Below are 27,761 nucleotides of genomic sequence, written 5' to 3'. Positions count from 1 at the left end.
TTTTTTTTTTTTTTTTTTTTTTTCGAGGCAGTGGCCTAATTTTTTTATTTTCCCTTTCAGAAATTTCGGCAGCATTGTATAGATGGATCTACACTACCCCTCCTTACCGACGAACATTTGACTTCTTATTTGGAAATGAAATTGGGACCAGCTCTAAAACTGCGTTCAGCCATAGTTAAAAAGATTGGCCACTGTGTGGTCTGTATGCATTGTATGCACTGCCACGTGGATGAACACGATGATAAATTAAGTGAATCTTCTAGGTCGCCCTCCACCAGTAAATGAATTTTATCATTTGCATGAAACAGTTCTGCGTGATTCTGGAATCTTGTTCATAACATTCAAATGTCATAATATTCTTCACATAAATAATTCAAATTAGTTTTATTGGCATAGTTTCTATATTTTTTTGAAAATGTCTTGCTGCACTAAGGGGTTTTTCTTAGCGATAACGTCTTTCACAGAACACTATTTTATTTATTAACGATACTAACTTCAGTGACTTTATCACAACTGTATTTAACATTGTACATTAAATATTTTCTTGTGTACACAGGTCAGTGACTTTTTGCGGCGAAGTTTCTTATACATCTTAGTTAAAATATTTAAATATGAAAAAAGCTTTGCACATTCCATCGTTAGGTTCCTCATAACAAAATGTTTTAAGATACTCAAACTGTAATATAGACAGAGTTGTGCGTACAATCTCTCACCGTTCTTTTTTTATTTTATTTTATTTTATTTTATTTTATTTATTATGTTGGTTGTTGTCTAATATATATATTTTTCTTTACCGTTATATCCAAAGATAAAAAAAAAAAACTGTTGAATAAATTTATATGTGATAGCTCAGATTGTTTGTAAATAAATGAAACTTTAAATTCATATTGATTGATTTATACAGCTCTATATATTATATATATTATATCCAGATTATTTATATTCTCCTAAACCGACATTGCTTTTATGTATATAAATTGTACATTTAAAGAGAGTACGAATTATAAATAAAAGAAAAAATGTTCCTTATATTTCCTTGTCTATCCTCCTTTTTTATAACCTTATAGATACAAATACCTATAAGACAAGGTAACAATTAATGTTTTTTTTTTTTTTTTTCGATCTATGAAGTAAAAAATACGTGGTTTTGGCTGATTTTAATACTCCGATTTTATAAATGCCACCTAAAATTTTTCTGCATATTTAGGGTTTTTTTTGACGTTACATTTTAAAATATGTAATTTAACTGTGTATGTAGCAAATGGATACAAATTTCTGAATACTAAAACCGCCCGTAGTTGGTTCATGATATTAGTTAAAACTTATGTGGCAACAGCTATCCCCAAACACGTTGGCTAATATATTAAGCCCAATGTAGGCTTACGAAAGCAGAAGAAGCTGTCTTACACACAACCGAAAAAAAATTCCACAGTGGGCGAAGACTCGTTATGATTGGATACTAGAGCACTTGAAAAGGGTATTCTTGTTCAGCGAAACACAATTATATTTGCATTATTAACGTCATATAAATAGCAGTACTATGAGAGGGAGAAAACAAAATGAAGGTCGCAGACTCATTCTTGGTCAATGATGTTCAAATTCAGATTATTTTATTAGTTATCAACTTCTTCTATATATCCATTTGTGTAATGTGTCTGTAAATTGATTGCGTTCTCTGGTCGATTTGCCTGTTTTGCTGGACGAAAAAACCCCAGTTTCTAGGGGGGAAAACCTTGCTACCTACGCCCGATTAACTGAGCTACGGAATGAAAAAAAGTCCATTAATTTCTTCGCGTCATCGACGGGATTCGAACCCCTGCCTTTTCCACCCAGTGTGGGGAATACAGTGATAATACCACTGTACTACACACGCAGACAAATTGTGGTGTTGGGCGTGCCTAGTTTCAAGACACTAAGAAGTCTAATACCTTTATGCGAAAAAAAGCTAACCAAATTTCCTGCTCAGTCACTGTAACTTAGTCTGTATGAGCATTAGTGAAATTCCTTTAAGAATGTAATTATCAATAATACAGTAAATCAGCAGCATATAAACAGTAAGAAAAAATATAAAATCCCACAATATGTCGCATAGTGGTGTTCATCTGGCAACTCTTCACGTCAGTCAGACTGGGTTTCCTATTGTTTACCTATATATTTTTGAATATACGTGCTATCGTTGTGGTAATGACTGATTCATCTGGTGGATAAAAGGGATACCAGATGAGAAAGTTTGAGAACAACTGTTCTGGCCCTATCATAATAGCCGCTTCCAGGAGGATAATGTGTCATTAAGTTCAGCCCTCACATCGTGTAGGACTGGTGGAACTTGAGCGATAGCTTCTCGCTCGACCTCTAGCGATACGGAATAATATCGAATTCCTAAACGTATAAGAAATCTAATACGAATTTGTATCAGCCAATACAAATTCATATGTTTATCACACGATTTTCTAAGTCTACCATCAAATAAAAAAATCAAATATTGCTAATATGGCTTCCAGATCAAGACTTGTTTCTGTACAAATCAAAAATCTAATATTATAGTTAACTGTTGTTGGAAATGGCTGCCAAGAAGCAATTGGATAACCAGAATTCTTGATCAGTGTGGTTCACTGAAACGCCATTTTCAGTCAGCGAGTTTGAAAGATCGAATTTGTGGTTTGAAAAAAGGCGGAAGTACAACGCGGAAAACACTCAATGGCTCAGACAATTTCGCATCATACTCTTTCAGAAACAAGCATTGATGCACAAATGAATTTCACTAACTTTCCAGTAGAATTTTCATTACTGATATTTAAAGGAAAAAAAGAAGATAAAAAAAATTAAAATTGCAGTTATATTTGTCAATAATACGAAATTCCTTCACAAACTGCATGCTAAAACTCACTCCATATTCCTGAAAGCAACGAAATTCTGAAGAAGATTAAAAAAAAAAACAAAAAAAACTCATTCTTCAGAATAAGTTCTTTTAATGATTTTTAACTACAAAATGGGGTATACCCAGCCCCGTTTCCTGCATTGTTTTCAAAATGGTCTAATAATATAATTGGTGAAAGTGAGAGCAGTAGAGATTATTAGTAGTAGAACTGAAACTATTCACTTTGGATGAAAATACAAATTTATTTTTCATTAAACTTCCTTTTTGTTTCATTATTTGAATAAGAGGAACACTGTTTTACACAATCAAAAGCGAATAAAAATCAGAGGATCAGACAATATGATATAAATCCGATCATAGCAATAATTTTCACTTTCAGAAACGCAGATATTTTTAAATTGTTCAAGTGCTGGTCTCTGAAAGATCACACTATTTCACTTTTAACTGTTGTTTTATCTGGACTTAGCACAACATGATCATCCGGAACTAATATTCAAATGGACTGCAGTAAGTCCCATCTAACGACTTTCAAAATAATAAAATAAATAAAATAAAACTATCCTTTTATCCTGTGTCGCGGCTAAAAGGCCACTCAGCCATTTAGCTGCGACACAGGCTGTAATAGCAGTCTCTCATCCTTTAAATAAATGGCAGCTACTCTTGATGCCATTTGTTTGAACGTAGTGCAATACCTACCAACTCACAGCGTCGGAGTTTGCTCTGCTGTGGGTACTAAAACCATAGTAGCAATATTCACTGCAGTTTAAAATTTGTTTTAAAGTGTAGACTTAAAGATAAATTACTATCTAATGAAAATCTTTGCAAACTAATATTCTTTAAAAAAATACCACCTTCAAACATTCATTCAACATTTCCCGACTGGTTTGCAAAAATGGGTGGAGTGTGCTGACACGATCTGTTTTATGATTCAAATCGCCCACCACTTCGGGATCAAGAAATTGAACCTGACACCGTGAAAAATGCAATTAACCTTCTTGCTCTTTTTAACGCAATGGGTCATTGTTGACGATAAGATATGATGATTATCGTCAACTTTCATAAAAAAACGACCCACGCATATACCGGTATTCTTGAAGTGATTACTAATGTGTTTAAAACATGCTTTAAGGAGAGAAATCTTACCCTGATGGTGGCGTATGAATAGAGTTACCCCTATTGCAAAAATATAATGTCCCACTATCATGCGAGATTGCAGATTCCTCTCAGTTTCCTCAATCTGTGTTATAAATGTGTTCGTTAATGATTCTTCTCTCCTTTACTCAACAAATATCTATAAAATTCAAATACGGTAAGAAAGAAGGCAGTTACTGGTATCACGATTCTGTTAGAAATAATTCTTCTACCTACAGCAGCTCTGAACTTGAATGGACAACTGAACATTGTTTATCTGGATGTAGGCGCATCAACTACTTAGGCCATATTGCGCTGTACGTAATATTTGCAAATTGCGTGTATTCAATCTCCGATTGCCTGTTTGCTGGACGAAACACACGAATTTCCGGGAGGGAAACAATGCTAACCTCGCCTGAGATCAACTACTCAGCCACGTGAAAAAAGGCCCATAGAAATTCTTGACGTCATCCACGAAATTCGAACTCCGAGTTTTTTCCAACGTGTGTGGAGCTCTACCAAATGTGCTACCTACAAAGGCCTCTGGATCATGCTGAACCACTTATACAAAAATACTTTCTCATAGTCCATAGTTTTATGTATGTAAAATCTCTACATAATCCAATGAGATCATGGTTGAATAATTTAGTGATCAACAAACAGCTTGAAACTACAAAAGAATACTCTTCGAGGCATTTGATTTTTAAATTAATCCGCAATGTATTTGCTTTGAAATACATATGGTTCATATATGTTTTTCAAAAAATTAAATAAATAAATATGAAATAAAGAAAAAAAAAACTTACCCATACTATGAGGGCTGTTGGAAAAGTAAGGTAACAGATGTTTTAGTGAAACATTTTTTCCAAGAAAAGAATAATAAAATGGCACATTAGTAAAAGCAAACTACTTTTCGATAGTCAACTGTCATGCAAACCCCATACTAATTCTGGAAGCTATCCCGTCTAGAATTACTAGAAAGGATAGCTAATTCTGCTTAGAAATACGATTTCATGCTCAGCTTCTTTCTTGTACCTACTCCTATAATAAAGTTAATTCAATTGCATAATATTGAGCTTTCCCCATTTGCACTTGTCTTAAATTATCTGATAGTAATTTCATCTTGTTAAAAAGAAGCCTATAAATTATTTCCCCTCTTCTTTTGTCTAATTCCAAGAAACAGCATGTTAGATATATACTGAGTGATCACTGAAGTATGACCACCTACCTAATACTTCGTAGGTCCTCCTTTTGCCCTCAGTACAGCAGCTATCCGACATGGCATTGATTCAACAAGATGTCGGAGGCGTTCAGGAGGTATGGCCAACCAAGCTGTGTGTAATGCGGTCAGCAATGCAGGTATGGAGGTGATTGGTGTATCCAGACGCCTGATATGCCTTTCCATAGTATCCCACAAGTGATCACTGGATTATGACCACCCCTATGAAATGGTTATAAATGAACATATTTGTTCTAGTCTTCCCTCTCGATGTCTGAGTAATTGATATTTTATAATGTACCAATAATATTCGGACACCTCTCCATTGATAGTTGGCCAAGTCCCACCCAAGCACCATGTGTCAGACACATAAATATGCTCATAGAGGATTGCCTTCGAAAGACAGTATATGAATGAAAGATGCCGCTATCGGCGGAGTTAACAGACTTGTTTCCCGGAATAATAATAGGTTACACAAGCAATCGGTTTATACGCGACATTGCAACGGCACTGAAGATCCCTAGGTCGACGATTGGTGATGTGGTCTGCAAATGGAAGATGTCAGGTGCTGAAACCACGAAACCACCTGGAAAATCTCTGAAGCTGATGGAACGTCACAGCAAAGAATCGTCTGCTCGGAACGCAGATCCTTAGTGAGACGCTTGGGACACATTTCAGCACCAGTGCAGTGCGCAGGACGCTACATAATATGGACATGTATTGTGCCTTATGTAGAACGGCTCATGAATATTAGCTAAACTCTGCTACAGTACTCTGTTATGAGTACAGAACTCTGTAAACTGGTCAGAAATTAGTGCAATTTGTGTGTGTGTGTGTGTGTGTGTGTTCTGTTCTTTAGTTGCTTTTGGCCTTGCTATCAAAAGCAGTGTCCATTGGAAGTAGCAATCGCGGCGAAAGCTGTTTCGTAGTACACGGCCATGCCACGAGGAGGTGGGCCGCAACTCTGTACATACTGACCAGTCTATAAGAACTAATCTAACCATCTCGCATCCACAGAGCAATCCAAGACCATCACGTTGAATGATATGGGTTATCATGCAGTGTGGTCGTGCAGCCGACCAGAAGCCACTGATCACTTGAACAGTGATTAGTGCCGTCTGGTCAACAAAAGCCAGACACCGTCTAGATTAGTGGACTTAGTGACTTAGTATTTATTGCCCGGCGGCACCAAGTGTCTCTCTCAATTCTGCGTAGCATACGCGTACTCTTTGATGCATACAGTTCCCCGTAAAAGCCAGAATATGTATGTGTAAACGTAGGGTTGTGCAGTTTATTGTTGGGTTGTGTTGTTCTTCTGACCGGAGAGCTTGGCCCCTTGTGGGACCCTACGTTGCCTGTCACTGATCCCCTGGAGGTAGGCCAGGCAATGCAAGAGAGGGAAAGAATTCTGGCTAGGCAACTCCCAGGGTCGCCTGAGCTTTCTGGGGTGCCTAAAAAAAGAAAATTGAAGTCTGAGTGCGGGATAATTCGAGAGTGGAGTAAAGGAAGATGAGAAGAAGGGAGGACCAAGAAAGAAAGCATCCTCCAGATGAGAGGTAGGGAAGGGCAAAGAGTTTCCATGTACCTGCATTAGGGAGCCCACCCAGGCCCAGGGAAAGGATAAAATATTGCATTGCTAGGGTGCCGCACAAAGATCAATGCCATAATGGTATGGGTCATCCAAAGATGACAGTTCCACTAGTCCCACAACAAAGTATACAGGTGGAGTTCTACCCTGTGTGGGTTAGATGCAACTTCAGATTGAGCTGTAATCAAGTTGGCCTGGATTCTCAGGTTGTTCCTACGTTTAGTGAACACTTCCTGGACGAGCTGTGAGAGCTTGATGAAACTGACTTGGTCAGCGAGGAAAAAGTGTTGTTGTCCAGATGGAAGCCTTCTCATGGATGGCAAGACGCAATCTCGAGTCTTCATATTTTGGGCAGTGATACAAAATATTCTCCAGCTTTTTCGGAGCCCGCAGGAGCAGTTAATTCTCAAATGCCAAGTTCAGCAAGTTTTGCGTTTAGGGAGCCATGGTGAGTGAGAATGAAGGCGGTAAAGAGGCCAAATTTAAATTATTATATTAAGGTCACCCGTAATTTCTTACATTCATCCATTTATGTAATGTGTCTCAAATTGCGTGTGTTCTCCGGTCGATTTGTCTGTTTTGCTGGACGAAAAAACTTCAGTTTCTGGGTAAAAAACCTTGCTATCTACGCTTGAGACAGACTAACACAGCCACGGAGTGAATAAAGCCCATTAAAGTTTCTCGCGTCATCGACGGGATTCGAACCCGGAGCTTTTCCACCCGGTGTGGGGAGGACGTTGACGATACCACTATGCTACCCGCGCAGACAAGTAAAGAGGCCAGGGGAGGGGAGTACTAGGGCTGTTGAAGGATATGTGGGGAATGAATCTCTTTGTGGCAAGGCCTTTAGAAGTGGAATCCTAACATGCTTGCCAGATCTGATAAAAGTGATTTGAGATGTGTCTTTTTTCAATTTTCTGGTAAATTCTCAGATTCATACTGTAATTTAGGACAGTAGTTGGAATATTTTTCTTAAGACATTAGGATAGCCCGCTTCGGATGGCCTCCAGATCAACGGGTAGGAAGCCGACCAAGACCTGGTGGGTAGGGAGTGCTAACAGCAGCATGCCCTAGAGATGGTAAGGAACATGGTACGTTGTATTTATTGTAGCTTCTTTGAATTCCTGACAAGTGTTGCCCTGTATGCCCAGGCACCAGCCCCATAACAAATAATAGACAAAAAAAAAAAACGTCTTGTATAGCAGGGTAAGGGACAACGGAAGCCTCAGTCCTTGAGAAAGTGATCCTTTTCACCAAGGCAATGTATTTTCTAATCTTTGTTCCAAGATATTGGAGGTGTGGAGTAATAATAATTTAGGTTGCTGTCAATAATAATTCAATATATATATTTTAACTCGGTGATTAAATGAATGGTGGTTCCGCAAATCTTAATACCATGGGGACGCCTGATGTTTTTCCCTTTAACAAAATAGCCTTGGTTTTGTCTGCTGTTATGGAGAGTTTACATTCCTCAAACCAATTGGAAAGAAGGCGAATAGTAGTATTAGTTCAATCTTCAACGAGGCGTCTAGGGCCTGCCCGAATGGTAAGGACGATCGTCAGCAAACGCTAATCCGCCCAAGATCCATGGTGAGGAATTCGTCCAGAACGATCGACAAAAGAAACGGTCCAAGACCGAACTCTGCTGGCAACTGTGGTGACCGGACGAGTAGTCTTGTTGAAGGCTATAGTGACAGATATAGATCTGTTATTTAGATAACTGTTAAGGCAGGAATAGAGATTTCTGAGAAGTTTGGCGTGCGGAATGCGATGGAGTATAGAAAGCCACCAGAAGCCGTAAAAAGCCCCACAGAAATCAACCGTGATGGCAAAGAAATATTTCTCCTCTGTAGTGTTGGCAGCTTGGATGAGATAATGGATTGCACTGGTGGTACTGAGACCAGCCTTGAAGCCAAATTGGCTGGGGGAGCTGAGAATTTAACTCTCGTAGTGGGTTGAGAGGCGAAGAAGGAAAAGTCGCTCAAGGACTTTTCCGAAGACAGAAAGCAGGGCGATTGAGCGATATGTTCTAGGCAGGTGGGGCGGTTTCTCACGGTTCTTGAGTATCAGTTTAACTTTGCATTCTTCCAGGCATCTGGGAATCTGCCTTTTGGAAGTCACCTATTGAACAAGGAGAGCATGGTGTTTTGGCGGGTTTCTGCCTGTTTCTTCAGGCAGAAATAAGGAATAAGTCATAGTGCCTGTAGGAGTGATCGTCAATTGAGCAATTTCTCCTCTGAGGAGCTTGTCAGTTACGACACGGTAAACAAGTCCCTCACGGGTCACTATCTCCCATAAAAGAGACAAGGTTGCGCCAAGATTCCTTCATTCTTAGTTACAATCAGGATGGTATATCGGTTTCCCAGGATCCTATATAGTTCTCTACAGGCATCAAACTCAGGCTGAGGCATAGAGGCCCTGACACGATGTAAGTCCTTCTATGAGGAGTCAACAGTCCTGCGGAGATGGTCCAATTCTGGACATCACCACTGAACAGCTCTGTGATGGGGGTTCCTCTTTTTGATAGCTTGATGGTGATCTTCGTAAAGTTATTTAGCTGGTCAGAGGCCAGGACAGAAGCAAAAGAGGCAATCAGGAAGCTAAGACTCAATAGCTGAGACGAAAAGGTACCAATTGGTAGATTTCAGGTTGTAGTGGACGATGTTGTGGAAGTCTGGAATGCCTGGGTCCACCGACCGGCAGAGCGAAAATGTAATGGCTCTGTGGTCAGAAGTGTTCCCAGCCTTTTGGACTTGTTAGAATTGAAAGTGATGGGAGATTGATCTCGAAGCAAGTGTGACATCTATAAAAAAAAAAAATAAAATAAATTTTCTGTTTATACTCCGGAACGACCAAACGGTCAGAGGAGTTCACAAGATAGAGAGAATACAAGAAACAGCACTATAGTGCTCTCCCAAACGTACTACTAGACGTTGGGAGATGACTAGGTTTATTGAGGGTATCTAGGGTAGTGGTAAGCAAGACGTCTTCAAGCAGTTGTCCGCGTTCGAATGCAGCTCTGTCAGAAGTTGTGCTGTGCCACAAGGCCGAGCGCAATTCGCATCCATGGAGATACGTAATTTTTCAGGCGAGAGGAATATGATGACTCACTGAAGGTTCTGAGTGGGGGAAGTGATGTATTCATTCGGTCTTGCATAGAGAGAGACAAGATGGAGTGAGCCAAACCATGTAGAGATTTGAACATAGGTAGCATGCGGAGAGCACAGGGAAGTTATTTTAGGGACAGTGATCTGGGAATTTCAGACAATTGCGGCCCAAGGCGATTCGCCTGAACATTCGATCACCCTGAAGCTTCTAAGATAGCCTTGAGTCTTGGAAGAGTGAGTGTAAAGTTCTTACAATAAGAGGATGTCAATGGCCTACTCGTCCGCGATTATCCTGATTTGATCGGCTACACCTTGGAACGTTGTATGTTAATTAGCAAAAATCTAATCGCTGGTTTGATTTTCTGATTTTGGTGTCTATCAATAATTTGTCTTCTACTGGATGAAGCGGTTTGCTTTTAGGTACAGAGGACATGACGAGTCTCTCATTGAGTGAGTGTGTGCTCTCCAGCCTGGCCAATTTACAGTTGGAGCATACCGGATCCTGCGACCGGTTTGGACATTCTTTGAATTTCTGACCATTTTGGGCGCAGTTATTATACCCGGATTTCTTGACTTTCTTTCTTATGCTTTTTATCTTTATGTTTTGTAGATGTGCCTTGCGTTTTGTAGTTACAGCAGCTTTAACCGCCACACTGGAGTCGAGGAGTGACGGGGCCACACCCGTGGGCCTGATGACAACAAGCTTCTGCTCTCTGTTGGGAGAGTCTTGATGTGTTGGGTTCCAGTGGTGACTGTTTCGCTCTCGATATCCTCAGCGTCTCGTCGAATGAGCCGGAGCACTGTTGCATTTCATTTGTTTTCCATTCATTCAAAAGCAGGTCTATCAACGTGTAAGTTAAATAAAACTGTTTCCATTTTTGTCCAAATATTTATAATTTTGCTAGCAAGTGGACTGCAGAGCAGTGGGAAGCTTTGGAGTGACAAGTCACTGTATATCGTCCACCAGTTTGACTCCTCACTAGGTTGGCGATGTCCGGCCAACTACCTGCCAGACTGTGATTGCCCCCAATAATGAAGTTTGGTGAATGCTGCGTGATGGTCTGCAGCTATTTTTCATGGTTTAACCTGAGGTAATTGGTTGTTTTAGACAAACCATGAATTCTGAGGTATATCTAGACTTCCTGGACGATAATGTCCTACCTGCTGCTTTGTGGTAGTACGGCGGGGAAAACCCATACCTGTATCAATAGGACAGCGCTCTGTGTAATACTACTCGCCTTCTTACGGAATGGTTTGAGATTTTCAGCGTCTAAAACTTGAACTAGTCGTCCCAGAGCACTCACAACCTGGGATGAGATACCAGATAAGGTGCGTGTGAGGAGAGAAATAGTACAGGTTTCAGCACACATTATTATGTCGACTGGGCTGTCACGGATACATCTGTACAAATTAAATTAAATAAATCTGTATGATAAAAAATTAACGAAACATTGGTAGAACATCTGGAATCCCTCTGTGAAAAACCCTGAGGTTTCTATAGAACAAACTTTGACCAACTTTTTAAGTGTCGCAATTCAGCTTCTCGTGAAAATGATATGTACTCATGAAATCCAGTTTGAAAACCTATGTCTCTATGGTTCAAGTGTGAGGAATCTGGCAATTCACTCCATTCTGTAAAAATCTTTGCTTCCAAAAATTCGTGGATTTTCTTCAGTGGACTTCCAATTGAAGTCCACTGAAGAAATTATTATCGTCCATAAAAAGGAACTAAATATCAACTACGCTCCAGAAAAGCCTCATATAGGGTTCTAAGATTTCATTACTCCATCATTGCGCAGTCAAGGTTCCGGCTTCAAAGATATGATGAGAGAGTGTGCAGCCATTGATAGTGATACCTCTTCACATCGTTATCACCAAAACTCCCATTTGCTGGAGAGCTGACGTTTCGCAACATATTCTCTCCAGATGTAAAAAATCCAGAATCGCTACCTAGTCTGAATCCTAATTCATCACAGAACAGACCGACTACATTGGTCAGTGTCTCAATTGCGATGCAATGTACTCCATGATAAATGTGTGTGATTGAATAAGACGAACGCAAATTGCAAGTTTCGTGGAATAGATCCTCTTTGCGATTATCAGAGTGATATAATTTTTATCTTCTCCACACTAGATAGAAAAGGCTTAGAATCCCGTCAATGATGCTAGGAATGTTTATGAGTTGTTTGCTCAAAGTGGCTGTTTAGTCGGTCTCAGTAGAGGGTTCCATAGTTTTTCCTCTCGGTTTTTCCTTTCTGTTTTTCGTCCAGAAAGCAGGAGAAAATCAACTATAGAATACACACAATTTTCAGATACTCTACATATTGTCGTCTCATAACCTTAATTGCTTTGCTGATAATCACACACACACACACACACACACATGCAAGATACGTTGATACAGTACAGCCTACTGCCGATGAGAGCTCTAATTCAGGCTGACGTGAAGACCGTTTTCTGTTTGCTTTTACGATCATCAAATCATGTATTATGATTATTTATTTATTTATTATTTTTTTGTGTACGATAATCCTTCGAGATGGATCAATCGCTACCTATGATTGGTCCATCTTAAAGTGTTCCAACTGCTCTCCATTTCTGACAATCATTCAGATAGTATGTTATTGGCGTAATATATTATTATGTACCCTCTATGGAGAATTTCATCAAATAAGTTATCTTACTTAGCAAGAAAGAAAAAAGTAATTGCATTATGCCGTGTGACGTCTAATTAACACAAGGCCGAGTACTTGCACTTTGATTTGCTTTAGTCTTCTAACCTTTCAGAAAGGTCCAGCTTCATTCACGCTGAAAGAATCTAAATTTTATGACATCATTTGATGAATACATGATTTGGTGAATATGCAATACGACCAACAAATTATGGATTATTTTTGTAAATGACAACCCCTAATTTGCTTTCTGCAGATAAAATCACAGGAGTGAACCGTAAATATGCATGTTGTGAGTTGCTCGCGATCGTTATCAGGGAAGTGTCATAATTCAGCTCCCACTACTAATCAGCGAATATTGATATACCGAAGCATGTGAGTGGAATTTATCACTTCGGGGTCATTGACGAAACCAGACATGCTTTCCACGCCGTGGCCGATCTTTCGTAAGCGGAGGTTGCGATCGCTTAGAGCACAGAAATTACTCTGTCTAAGACGTCGTAAATGTAGTTACTAGAAAATAATTAACCACTGACCTCTATTCATTAAGATATTTGTACCACTGTGCAATAAAGATTTATTTAGTTTTATAAAAGAGATCTAAAAGCTTAATATTAGTAAAGATGCATTTTAAATTAATTAAATTGAAATTCAAATAAGTGTGTTAAAATTAAATCGCAATAAACGTTGAACTTTTAAGTGGTTTTTTTTTTTTTTTTTTTTTTTTTTTGCAATTAGAGAATTAATCGTGTATTTTTATACTAAATAGATTTCAAAAAAAAAGTATATTTCCTCTTAGGGCCACTACAGAGCTCAATCGAAAACTGTTCTTAAATATACCATAATTTTTCTCAAGTACCCTGCATTGTTCTCAAAATGTCCCCAAATACAAAAAATTCCTTTATTATAATAGCAATAATCACTGTGATCCCCACACTTGGTGGAAAAGACTTCAGTTCGAATCTCGTCAATGACACGAGGCATTTTTATGGACCTTTTAAACAATAGCTGAGTTAGTCGATCTCAGGTGAGGACAGCAGGTTTTTTCTCCCGGAAACTCGGGGGAGGATTTGTCCTGCAAACGGCAAATCGACCACAGAACACACTCAATTTACAGACATATTATATATGGCGCAATATGGATTAAGTTGATGCTCCTAAAACCCTACAACAACAACCAACTAACCAACCAGTCGCTCTACTTTTATCTACAACGGTAACAGAAGTGTGTCACACATGAATATCTAAGCGAGACAGGAATTAAACCTATGTCACTACAGACACAACGCTCCTTGCAGGGGTTCATTGTGTTTTACAATGAACTCTATAGTGGCGTGATATACCGCACTTCAACCTGTTACTTTTTTGTCACCGGTGTCACACGGAAAGGGCACCCCTGCGGACTGCTTGATGACTGGGGTGTTAACTACTCGGCAGCTGATGGATCTCGTCAAACTGATTATCTCTTCAGTCGCTATGGCGAGTAAAATCATAACAAAACAAAAGGGGGGGAGGTCTATTCTCCAGTTAGCAGGAAGTTGGTGTTTGAGAATATTATCTTTTAGCCATCTCCTTGCGGTTCCTGACACACAATTGTTTCTGCTCCGACCTTTACTGGCGTCCACAGCCACACGTCAGATATAAATAGACAACCGGTGTATAGTCTTTGTCGCTTTGTTACGTTGCGTGATCGCCCTAGGTCCGACTGCACCCCGTTCGTGCCCAATTTCGTAGCGTTCGTCTTTGTTATTAATAAAGGATCAACTGACGAATTTTTCATAGGCTTGCTCCGAAGTACAGTTATTTACGTGTTACAAATATCTGTTCGTTTTTTATTAATTAGATTTGCAGGTATGAAATCAAGTGTGACCGCGTGTATCCTTCTATTGAACAGAAATGGGGATGTCGTTCCTGTGTAACCAATGCAGATACGGAAAACGAAATAAAAATGCAACAGAAAGACGCTGAATTGAGAAAGAAGATTCGTCTCAGTTCCACCTACGCCAAACCTTGAAGTTCCCCGTGGAATTCTTAATGCACACATATTTCCCCAAGGCTATTCACTAATATATTCGACTCTTGTAACGATTCTTGTCTAAAATGATATGGATGAGTTTCACCCTGCATGGGTTCAGATATGTCCCGAAAGAATTATTCTAAACATGGATTAAAATGAGGTGAAACGATAGTCTTCTTGCTCCATTACAACATCGCATCGGGTAATGTACTGAAGCATGGAAAAAAAATTCACCGTTGCGAAGAAGCATTAAAGATTACGCGACTGGATTAAAGCATGCAAGGAGGAGAAAAAAACTCCAAATTTCCAGAAAACAACCATATTGTCCGTTGTATTCGCCATGATCCCAATGATTGCGCAATCTACAAAACAAAGAAAAAAAATTCATCTTAATTCCAGAAAATTTGTTTTCTTGTTTATTTTATTAATTTTTGATTGCCATACAGCCTTTGGAGGAGGGTTGAAATAGGTCACTGCTCTTTGGTTTCTTCTTCAGTGCACAAATATTGCGCCCTCTCTACACTGAGGATTACTGATGTCTTCATTGCACAAAGGGCACGAAATAACCCCTTAACCGCTGCTCCCGGCCCTGTTGTAATTCTTAGAGTTCGCTAACCCACTCTTTTGTGACTTAAATGAATTCTTATAGGCAACCACTGTAAAGATAGCTAAAGGTGTGGTTTGATGCGCAAAGTATTTGATTTAGGAAAATTCCGAAAATTATTATTTGTGGAAGGCTGATTCCAGACGTGAAAAAAAACCTGTATAATTAGTGAAGAGTGTTAAAATTTTCTAGATATTGAATTCAATTAGCAGAAGCCTCTAACATTATTTAAATTGTATTATAAATCGATTGCAGCATACTGTAGCTCTCTTAGGCTCATTCTCTGTTAGATCATTTGAGGTAGCTCACTTATGTCTTGCTGTTGTAGTACAGAAACAAATTGCAACTTTAAACAAACGTTTGATAATTTTTGATTTGAGTTTTAACTAATAAAAGCTATTTATATAATACAATATTTGATGGTAAAACAATTTTATTTATTTATTGCGAATGGATTAGCATTAACATTAGCAGTGGCAATAATTCAAGAGAGCAAGCTTATACAGCATCAACCAAAAAAAAAACAAAAAAACACCCCGCCACTTCCAATTTTACCTTGTTCATTCCCTCCAATAATTTGTCTAGTTCTCCGTTGAACTTATTTAAGCTATCAACTTTCACAACAAAAGGTGTAAGTTTATTCCAGCAATCAACCACCCGCTGGTTAAACGAAAACTTCAGCACATCTATTCTGCAACCATCCTTTCGCAATGTGAATTTGTGTCCCCTCATGTATCTGATCTGAGAAAGAGGAAGGATCCCATCATCACTGAGATTGCAATGCTGATGGTATTCTTGCAAAATCTATATAAACAAATTCCTGTATATCATTGACAAAACCCCATGAGCTGTCCGGGCAACCTATCTGCGTTGCTCAGAGAACTTCATATCTGACCTGACTGCCCAATTACCCCCACACCTCTTTTATTTTCCATTACCTTGAGTGTAGCACCATACAGGCGGAACGTTTCGTTGGGGTTACTGCTACCTGTATGCAGTATTTTACATTTATCAATGTTAAACTTTAATTGCCAATTCTCAGCCCATCTGCCTAACTTTTTCTAGATCCTGTCGCAGTAGCATACCGTCAAAACTGTTATTAACCTCCCTGCTAACCTTTTGTATCAACTGCACACTTGGACATTAAGCCTGATTAAATAGGAACTGGTATTTGCTGTCTAACGTATGTGAGTCTGCGCCCCGGGTGGAAAAGGCCCTCCACACCGAGTGGAAAAGGCCCAGGTTCGTATCTTGTCAATGACGGGTACTTTTATGGGCTTCTTTCACTCCGTAGTTGAGTTACTCGGTCTCAGGCGTGGACAGCAAGAGTCCCACCCCCTCCCTTCCCCGGAAACTTGGGTTTTTCGTACAGCAAAACAAACAGACAAATCGATCAGAAAACACTTGCAATTTATAGACATATTACACATGAGATAATTCTCTGGTGGCTCTAATATGACAGTTTTTAATGCAATTTGTGTATATTGCAGGTGATTACGATCTAATTTGTGTTTTGTGAGGGCTGAAAATAAAATCGGAATCAATTCTGGAGGGAACCCCACTTCTCTCCACTCCTGAAATCGACTAACTACAGCTCCTATTAAATCAGGCAGACTCGAACCGAAACCTGCTTAAATGAGTAGCAAGTAACGAAACTACTGTATTTACAATTTCTAAATTAATGGCATATGTTTTAACCAAAACTGTTTATAAAATGAGTAATACCAAGTATTTAAATTACAATTCGGGTAGTTTAAAGAAATGGTTCTCAAACTGTGAGAATCGCCACGTTCATGGTCCGTGAAAGCATTACTGTACAATATGTAGTTTCATTCTCAAGGGAACCTGAGACACAATTCTCTCCTAAAAAACAAAAAAATATTATTTTTGCATTATGATACCATCTAGAAGAATGGTAGCTCTTGCTTTCTAAAGTAAGGCTATACCTCGCTTAATAATAATTCACTTAACGACATTTCGCACATCCTACTTCCTAATTTTGTATGTATCGTTAAGGACCATTAGGAATGTCTAAGTGGGACTTAAGTTTAAGCAGCTTGAGAAACTAGTTTAGTTCATAGTATACTATTACCAACTAATGAAGAAACAAGCACTTTTAATGATCACATTTAGTCACTATGACAACGTTGATTTTTTTTTTTTTTTTCTCTAGGTGGTAGATGACACTCATCAACCGGTGCTGTACCACCACTTTGCTTATTGGAGGCTTGAAGTGGTGAAACACATGTTTAGTCACCAGAGAAAAGTTTCCGGCATCCCCTCCGTCCCTCCCCATCTCCTTCAACCCATGCACGGTACTAAGTACTATAGAGTTTGACACCTTTCGTGTTTAGGGTTTTCATAAAAAAATAAAAATAAGCTGCTGTAATCTGGAAATTTAATGTAACAGAAACATATGCCATGGCCAAAGACATACAAGTGTCTTTAAAAGGATTCATTTTTCTTTCCTGGACCATTCGTAGATTCTAGTTCCATGCCGGGCTGTTGTTTGAACTTTGAACCGATGGAAGAATACACGATTATAGATATAATAGCCTAGATGCTTAACTCCTACACACCTACCTCTCATGATTTGTTTCTAATTCTATGGCCAACACAATTACTTGTTGTTGTTGTTATTGGGTTTTAGGAGCATCGGCAACTAAGGCCATGTTGCTTTGTGTATATTGTTTGTAAATTGTGTGTGTGTTCTGAGGTCGATTTTCTGTTTGCTGGGTGAAACACCTGAGTTTCCGAGAGAAAAAACCATGCTACCCACGCCTGAGACTGACTAACTCAGGCACGTGTGAAAAAGGTTCATAAGCCATGGCCAAAGAAAAGAATGAGAAAATTCCTCCCGTCATCGATGGGATTCGAACTCAGGTCTTTTCCACACAGTGTGGGGAGGATGGCGATCCTATCAACTGTACCACCTACGAGGGCACAATTACTGGTGAATGTCCTTGCAATTACAGGTGACTCAATAGCACGCATCCCACTTTTCTTAAATGAGATTACTTTAGCTGATTTTAAGAAAGCACAACAAACGAGCAACGATCTCTAGTAGGATTAAATTTTAAACTCCCACGACTTCACTCGTGTCATTTCTCCTTTCAAGAATCTAGGTTCGGGAAATTCTAGAACGATGGAAATATATATCATACCTCCAGAAATAAATTTCATCATATGGTGCTTGCCACGGTGGTTGTAGAGTTTTAGGTGCATCAGTAGCTTAGGTCATATTGCGCCGTATATAATATGTCTGTAAATTTTGCGTGTTCTGTGGTCGAGTTGCTGTTTCCTGGACGAAAAATCCCAGTTTTCGGGAGAAAAAAAAAAAAAAAAAAAACATGCTAGTTTTGCCTCAGACCGATTAAATCAGCCACTTTGTTTTTTCACAAAGTAAAAATTTCTTTACCTATAAATGACCTATAAAAATTTCTCATGTCAATAAAGGCATTCGAACTCAGATCTTTTGCACCTACTATGGGATGATGGTGATTACACCCACTGTGGTATCCACGAGAGCCAGCTTATTGCTGAAAAATTTATTTCGTCACTTTCAGAAAACAAATTGAGCAATGTTCGCTGTTTTGAATTTGAAAATAAAAATTGGCTGACCTCATCACGCATTAAGGTTGCGACACCATTCAGATGATGTTACAGTATAATATAAATTGAATGTTACGTGTGTTTGCAATGTTTTGAATGATGAAGAATTTGTTTTTGATCATGATTTTTATAAACTAATGTATATTACATAAACTATTCACTTTTGTGGTGTCCCATCTTAAAATTATATGCCACTAACCCCACGCATATAAATGATTGGTCTGTAGTTTGAGAAGCATATTAAAGGATTTTATTCGATGTTATCGTCAACTGACAGAGACTGAAGCTGAAGAAGGTAATTACTAAAATCACAGTAAAGTTGAACATCTGACAACCTGGTAATCAGTGGCATGGAAAATTCTGGTGAATACCATCAGCAGGATTGCGGAAGACGTCTTAATGCCGTAACGTAATGGATTAGCTGCAGGGGGATTGATGGATGAAACTGTATGGTAGATTTTATCGATTTTTGGCCTTATGATTAGCAAGTATTTGTGATAGGATAAGTTCCGACTGGCCTCTGACTGTAAGGTAAAAAGCTGACCTTAGAACCTTGCTGAGATTCACGATATTGCTTTAAAGTGTTTAATCATCTTGCGCATGTGTAATGTATTCTTGATAAATTGTAAACATATCCTACCAATAGACATAAGATTACGATCCACAAATTATCCCACTAGCAAATTTCTGGATGTAATTAGTTAAAAAGGGATAAAAAAAAAGTTGACTCTTCGCATGGAGGTGCCTGCTAAGTTTGTCCTTGTCCACTCATGCGAAAGAAAAGGGGAAAATCTTATGGAAAAACGTTGTCTTTTCTGTACATAGTGGGCCACAGATGACGAGACACTTTCTTCTTAATATGCAAACAAAACCCAGTTGAATACTGTACATAAAGTAGCCATGAAAGTATAATAAGTGTTTATTAACATTTTATATCAATTCGGATTTAATATAATTAATGCTCAAAATGGTGGTCACTAATCTCAGTGCATATCCTAATTTTTTCGCATTTTGGCAAATCTTGAAGAAGGATTTATTATTGAAAAGATGATTAATTTATCGCTTTTAGCATATCTACAGCCCTAGATCTCCAATGATCTACCTGATGTTTAACAATTTCAAACTTGTAGAAATAATTAATACTTTAATAAACTGCATTGTATAAACATTAATACTTTATGTAAGCACAAGTATTCATTTCGTACTACGCACCATTTGAAATGTCATCCGTTTTCGGCTCTCGCGGTAGCACAACGTATGCGATCACTGTCTTCCAACATCGTCTGGAAAACGGCTAGATTTGAATCAAGGAAGAACTTCCATCAGCGGTTTTCCCAACGTGGCCGAGTTAGTCGATGTTGGCGACAGATGGTTTTGTCTTCACCAGTTCCGTTCACGTTTAACACACACACACACACACACACACACAGGCCTTCATTCCCAAAGTTTTTTTTGAAGCTCAGGAAGTCACTCTTTCTTTACTATAATGCTGTTTTCCTGCCCATAGTCACCTATGCAGCAGGAGCTTGGTTTCATCGGGCCACTAATTCCAAAATGAGGTTAAAACTGAATTCCATCCAGCGGAGCATGCTCCTCTCTATTCTCAGAGTCTGTAGAACAGTTTCCACCGTTGCAGTGCAAGTTATTGCGGGGGTCCCTCCCATTGGATCTATTTGTCATCTATCGTGGCATCTGCTTTCGACACAAAAAACAAATACCTTCAGAATTACTTGGTATCCAGCTAAATTTAAATGAAGATCCTAAAAAAGAGAAATCCAGATGGTTTAACGAGCTAATTAGCATCTGGCAGACCAGATGGAACACCACCGCACTTGGAGCGACGACAAGAAAATTTTCTGCCTGATGTGACCTTCTTACTCTCTAAATCAGTTAAAACCTGGTGCTCTTTAACTATGCAAACTTCCTTTCTGATAACAGGACATGGCTCTCTCAATCAAAAACTCTTTCAGTTTCGCTTGCATCACACCGATCTCTGCAGCTGCGGGTATACAGAAGATTGGAGTCACCTGCTCTTTAACTGTGCAATCTACGACGATCTTAGGGTGAAGCTCCGAACTGACGTTCCAGATCTCTCTCTCCGGGGAAAGAGGAAATGCTTCTGCATAATAAGAATCATCTCTCAGCTCTTCAGAACTTTGCCTCCGAGGTGTTTGCTCGCAGAAAAAGAATCAACGCCAGATTAGCGCACCAGAACAATCCACCAAATCCAACTGTGTAAGCGGGACAATAGTTTGCTTCTCTGATTTATTTTCTGCTATGGTTCATGTCTGGATGAATTGTCATTGCACTGATCCTAAAGGTCATCAGTTCCACATCTGAATTATTCTGGATACAAGAGTATTTATTGAAGAGCACCCTTTTTTTTTTTCTTCTTCTTTCTTTTACTATTTGTTTATTATTATTTTATTTTATTCTTTTATTTATTTAGTATTTTTTTTTAATCGCAACGTGTCTTTTTTTTTTTTTTTTTTTCTTGCTAATGATTTTTTTTCTTTTTTTTACCAGCACCACGGGTTGTGTTTACTTTATTATTATCATTATTATTATTTTCTTTTTCTTTTTTTAATTATTACTATTATTTTATTTATTTATTATTATTATTTATTATTTTTTTTTTATTTTCTCTCTCGCTCCTTCCTTTTTCCTCTGGAATGGGCCCCCGGAGGAATCTGGCCCACCTTTTGGCAACATCAGGTGGGTCAGAGTCTCTTTTGAGGTGTTACGTGCTCTACTGGAACTGGCCCACCTTCCCGTGGTGTGGACGAGTACCCAGAATCATCTGTCCAGGTGACTGATGCTTCTGGGTAGCCAAGTGGCCAGAACATAACAACAGAACACACACACACACACACACACAATACACACAAATCTACGTCACACACATATCTGGCCCATTTGTAGTGATACTGTTCTTCACAGAGACATGAGGCGGAGTTGAACAGACATTCTAGGTGCCGCCCATTACATATACACATGTCCACATGTTACAGGTAATCCCAAAAATCAATTGGTTGGATTTAATAAGTGTAATTTAGTGATGAAAAACAGCGACCAGGCAGTCATTCTACAGGTCCACGATGGTCTGTTCCCGTTCATCCAGATTTAATTGCATATCGAAGAATAGCTATTATTTATGTAATCAATATTTTTCCTTTGAAGTTGTTGATAGATAAAATGCATGCATAGATATGAGCTTGCAATTATTGTTCCGAAGCATGTGCCCTCTGAGAATATACCTCCACAAACAACTCCAAGGGAGCTCATTTCGTTTCTAGTTTTATCAAAGACTTTCAACCGTCCAATAAATACAATTCTGGCATTAACAAGTTCATAGTACACTGGTAAAAGTCATCTTTTAGGAGTGGGGCTGGACTAAGATTGGTATATAGGCGTCGAATGAAGTGTTTTAAGATCCTTCTTATAGCCAAATTAGGGTGTCTCGGGGAAAGGAATACGTAGTATTTCTACCAGAAACTTTGCAATTTACCTGTATTGGCTTCATTTTTAATCGTTCATCGGTTCTTCCTGTACAACTTTTACAATTTTGTTTTAACTTCACTGCTTATTTCCTTCCTTCCATAGATCTCTTTATCTTCATTTCAATAAAATTAAAATTTTAAATCTTCCTGAAACAAAAAAGAACAGGCATTAATTTATAAATATTTGTACACTGTATTTGTAAAAAAATATTTTGCTAAAAATAAATATAAAAATCTATTGCACGCCTCATATATCTCAGGCTAAATATTTTCCTTCCTGTATTACTCAGTTGCTTTTCTTTTTGTTCTTACGTCGAAACGAACGAAGGATATGGGACGCCAGTGTATTTTATCTGATTTATGAGAAGATATGGCAAGGTAAACCGTAAGTTGGCCACACCCACCATAAAGTACAGTATATATAGAAAGAAATACGCATAAATACGATATACACTGGCACCTCATTGCCTTAGCTTCCTTGGCAAGATAAGGTCCCTCAGTGCCTTAATTGCTATGACAAACAACAGTCAGTTCATTTGATAATAACAATTGCAGCGCGGTATAATCACGAGAATACTTGATTAAAATGAAATAAAAGGTATAAATATACATTATAAACTGAGTTTAGAAATCGTTGTAATTGGGTTATTATGATGTTTTACAACAAATACATTTGATTGTTGAAGCCAAGTTCGAGCTGGTGTTTTGGAAGAGGGTAGTTTAAATAAATTTAAGGAAGGGAGAAGGGTGAGTAAGTGCCAAAGCAACTGGCGCAATGAGGCGTCTGTGCGTTGTGTGTGTGTGTGTACAAAATTGCGTGTGTTCTGTGGCCGATTTGCCTATTTGCTGGACAAAAATTACGAGTTTCCGGGAAAAAAACTACTCTCGTCTGAGACTGACTAACTCAAGCACGCTGTAAAATTAAAGAAAAAAAAAAAATCCTGGCGTCATTAACGGGCTTCGACTTTACGTGCGTCAAATGTGCCTTTTGGAACCAGTGTGGGTTGGATGATAATAGTATCCATTATGCTACCGCGATATATATATATATTTATTTTATCTTTATTTCAGAATCTTATTTTAGTTCATTATTATTTTTATTTATTATTTTTTTTGTTTCTCTGATGCTGTAGTATAAGCTTTACTTCCTTGCCTTATATTTCAATACTGCTACTACTAATAATATAAAATTAAAATTGTTTTACTGAAATATCCTAAAATTTCATATAACATTCCTTCTAAAATCAGAAAGATAACATAGACTCTTACTGTTTATTGCGAATCAGTTGTAAGAGTGTGACTGGCAGATTAAATATTATTACTTTACATAAGCGATATAGAATGTCAGAATTTAAAATAGTTGATTCGTTCACAAATTTTCATCAAGTTTACTGCGGTCTTACAATGTTTCATAACAGAGAAAATTCGCACTTTCGCTTTCTCAATTTGTCTTATACATCTATAAACACGCCTCTCAGTTAACTCCCAGTCCCCCTTCCAAAATTAGAAGAATGCATCGTGACAATATCCAACCTTTGAAATTTCAGGTGTTACGCACCAAACAGTTCACTGTTAGTTGCTGTTCTGCTTTTGTGTGGTGCTTCAGTTTGTGCTCAGGGTACGATACACTCAAAGAAGAGAATTTTTTAAGAAACCAGTCCAAAAAAAGTTTAAACGATATGCAGTTCGTGGACTAAATTGCTCAAGAGAAAGGTAAGCAAATTTCATAACATTATGCAACTTGTGGGTATATTTTTATGTTCATTTACTTGACAACACACGAATGTGGGATACGGTTATTCTTTTAAAATGCATTAATTTAAATTTATTTAAAATTTTATTCTAGCAACGTAGGCGAAGTGAGAATGATTTAATAAAAGTAAATAAAACAATTCTACACATTATAAGCAGAGATTTCAGCGTTCTCTCTGAATGTTTACGCCAATTCTATCTCCATTTATCCCGCTGTGTAATGAAAGGGAGTTCCCCGTAATCAGTAGCTTCACCGTGTGTGTGGGGGGGGGGAGAGACACCTGTTTTATAATGCAAAGTTTTAATGCAATTTGTTTCCTGACGAGCTGTGTGCGAATCGCTCTTTTGCCACGCTGCCGTAACTTGGCAGTGTCACCTTGTATTAAAGCGCATAATATCAGCCGTCCCTTGAGCGAGAACGTAGGTGGAAGTCGGTTATTAATAACCCCACGGCTGTTGTCAATTTGACACGTTACGATGGGGCGCGTTCCAAAAAGTCGTTTGTCATTTTTGTTTTGAAAAAGGATGTTTTTTTTTTCTTTCTTTCTTTTTTAACCGTAAATCTTCTGCTATTTGCCACGGGGTTCATCCTTGCCCTGCCCGAAAGAATTGCATTTGACTGATCAATCGTGGTTAACTGAATTCAATTACCCGTATCAGGCCAAAGTGGAACCATCCTCTGTCAGAGAGATGGATGTTTTCCCTTAAAACTACGCCCTGAGTTAGTTCGTTGTAAAGATATTGTAATCTACCCAACCTCTATTGTTGTCTTCCATATTTAAAGTAAGGCTTGAATATCCTGCAGCTTGATTATTAGCACAACAATCACGTTGGAAAATCGATACCTCCACTTCATCTTCGGATCACACCTCATTCTTGTTGGTTTAGCATAATTAGATATCATAGCAGCACCTTCTGATGTCGGCATAATAGTGTTGCTACACCTTTGCGATTTTACTTACCCGGTTATTATAAAAAGAAAGAAAAAAGAAATCGTTATCTGAATTACCTTAATTTTTACAGCCATCATTGAAAGATTAAAAAGAGGCAGCTACTTGTAGGTGAAAGGCTTCTCTGACATTGCATTTAACTCAATTAGGATTACAATGATGGAATTGGCAATAAATTTAGCTCCAAAAATTCTTAACATTAGACACTGCTGTGGGATTTTTTTTAATGTAATTTAATATGGCTTGTTTAATCACAAAAGTAGAAAGATTTTAAACCTCTTTCCCACCAGCAGGTATGTTCAGTATACCAAATAAAAGTTCGACGTGTCTAATTTAACTTTGAGTATCCGTTATAAAGACAAATTCTTAAAGCGACTAATACTTCCGGTATCTATGAAAGAACAACAGGAGCGCGAAAACTAGTAATCAAGAGTAATATGTTCATGATTAGTATGCAATTTTTAAAAAGTGACAGGCTGCATGAGCATTATTCCATTTACTTGTTTTATAAAAGCTTATTAAAGCGATGAAATGGCTGAGCATTTGTCTTTACGTATTCATAACGTTAACGAAATACAAATTAAGCAGTATTTTAAATCTAAGCGGTAGGTGGAGTGTCTTCTCGATTATAAAGAACGCACTGTGCGCCGTATTAGGAATGGAAATTTATTCTAATAAGTGCAGTCTCCAAACGTGAGCCTTGTTCTACTCGATAAGTGTGCCGTATAATTAAGCATCAGAATAAATTTCCTTTCTTAATATGGCGCACAGTGCGATCTTTATAACAGTTGAGCTGTCCCATGTGGTGTAGTTCAGTCTTACATCGTCCGCAAAGGCAAGAGGATAAAAACCCAGGAGCTCATCCAGGACAATGGACCGGAGAAATGGTCCGAGGACTGAGCCCTGGGGGCAGCCCCGGGAAACACTTCTCGTAATGCTCTGGAACTTTGTGGTAACTTGAATTTTCCTGTCAGTGAGATAAGACCTGATGCAGCTATATAGGTTAGATGGAAGTTTGGCCTGCCGGAGCCTCCTAAGGATGCTCGGCCACCACAAGCTGTCGAAGGCTCTAGCCAAGTCGACCACGACGGCCAGAGAGTACTTGTAATTTGTCTCCTTGGCATAGGTGATTAACTTGTGAATGGCATCTTCGGTAGTGGATCCAGTCTTGAAGCCAAACTGCTGTGGTGGGGTGAGTTGTTCAACAAGGTAGTGGACAGATATGCGGTAAAGAAGTCTTTCCAGAAGTTTAGCCAGAATATTAATTGGTATTAATTGAATACCCTTTTGCCGCTCCTCACAATCCAAAGACTGGTTAATTTCTTTGTACGATTTCATGTCATCAGCGTAGGTAAGGATACTGAATTTGCCTTTCTGTAGACAAGCAGATATATCATTAAGAAAAATACTAAAAAGTAAAGGGCCAAGAGAGGAACCCTGTAGAACAACCCTCTGAACATTAATGAGCACCGAGTGAACGTCATTATAACAAATAATACTGTTCCGATTATGAAAATAGTCATGAAACCAAGTAAGAGCAAATCCTATTACACCCAGATCAGCAAGTTTATTGCATAAAATTTAAACTGAATCAAAAGCTTCTTGAAGATCTATAAAAATGACGTCCAATTGTCTGTTTTTGTCAAGGGCTTCGCTAATGTTATGTTCCATTGTAAGTTTGTGATCGCGACCTTGCTTCAATAAAACCATGATGAGAGAAATGTAACTTATTGTGGAAGAAGGCAATTAATAAATAATAAATAGTTATCTATAAACTATATGTTCCACCATTTAATCATTGGGCTAGTTTTATGGATAAGCCTAAAAGAGGCAGGATTATTCTTATCACCTTTCTTATATAAGGGACAAATTGTAGTTCTCTTGAGATTGATGGGTAAATGCTCAGTTTTGAATATAGTGTTAATAAGGTGTAGCAGTTGTTTACGTAATACAATATAACAATTTTTCAAAAAACCCATTGGCATATTATCCAGTGTGGTGTTATAGTTCAAAGGAAATTTACTAATAGTTGCAACTAATATGTGTCTGGGGTGATTTCAAAATTACAGAAAAGATCACTTCCTTTTTCATTTTGGAAATTATTCGTTTCATTGTTTATATCATTATTTAATGAATATAGTTTTTCAAATAAATTCCTGAATTCTTCCATTGTAGGTAATGATGTATTTTTTTCTATTTTTGATTGCTGTTTATATCTGTTCCAGTGATTCCAAAATAGACTACGATGGTTTGTTTTTCTTAATAGCTGAGGATTCTATTGAAGCTAAATATTTTTTATAAGCAATTTTAATTCTACATTTCACTTCTTTTCTAAAATAAGAAAACGTTCTGTAATCATTGAGATTATTACTAACTTTGAATTTATTAAACCAACTTTTCTTTATTCTCAAAAGTCTGATTATATCTTGAGTAAACCAGATAGGATATTTAAGTTGCTTGACATTTTTTATCTTAATAGGAACCATTTGTTCTATGATGTTTGTTAAATTATGCCCAGGTGCTAAGGCCATGGGATCGCTCTTCAACGCCTCTGCAAAGGAACGGGGGCGTTGTAGCATTTTTTTTTTTTCCGATCCTTGTCAAGCAAGTCGACTTTTGTTAGTGTCTTCTCGTTTTCTATGTGCAAATTTAGGATTATGTTTTCCATTTTGTTAAAATAATCAATTATATCTGCTCTAATGACAGCAGTAATCCTACTAGATTGCTTCGC

General features: G+C 38.1%; 1 protein-coding gene across 1 annotated transcript in view; it reads left to right on the top strand.

The window, feature by feature from the left end:
• Positions 1 to 14,609, top strand: part of LOC150079280 (uncharacterized) — a 177,122-nt gene extending 162,513 nt beyond the window's left edge. Inside the window, exon 7 of the mRNA XM_090383020.1 lies at positions 14,439 to 14,609. Coding sequence (XP_090239146.1) covers positions 14,439 to 14,609 — 171 coding nt within the window. The remainder of the gene's footprint in view (positions 1 to 14,438) is intronic.
• The last annotated feature ends 13,152 nt before the right edge of the window (positions 14,610 to 27,761 follow it).

The sequence above is a fragment of the Mastigoproctus giganteus genome, chromosome 10 (assembly GCF_048544385.1).
Source record: "Mastigoproctus giganteus isolate SK-2022 chromosome 10, ASM4854438v1, whole genome shotgun sequence".
Lineage (NCBI taxonomy): Eukaryota > Metazoa > Arthropoda > Arachnida > Uropygi > Thelyphonidae > Mastigoproctus > Mastigoproctus giganteus.
The sequence above is the reverse complement of the archived record's forward strand: the minus strand, read 5'-3'. Positions and strand labels throughout refer to the sequence as shown.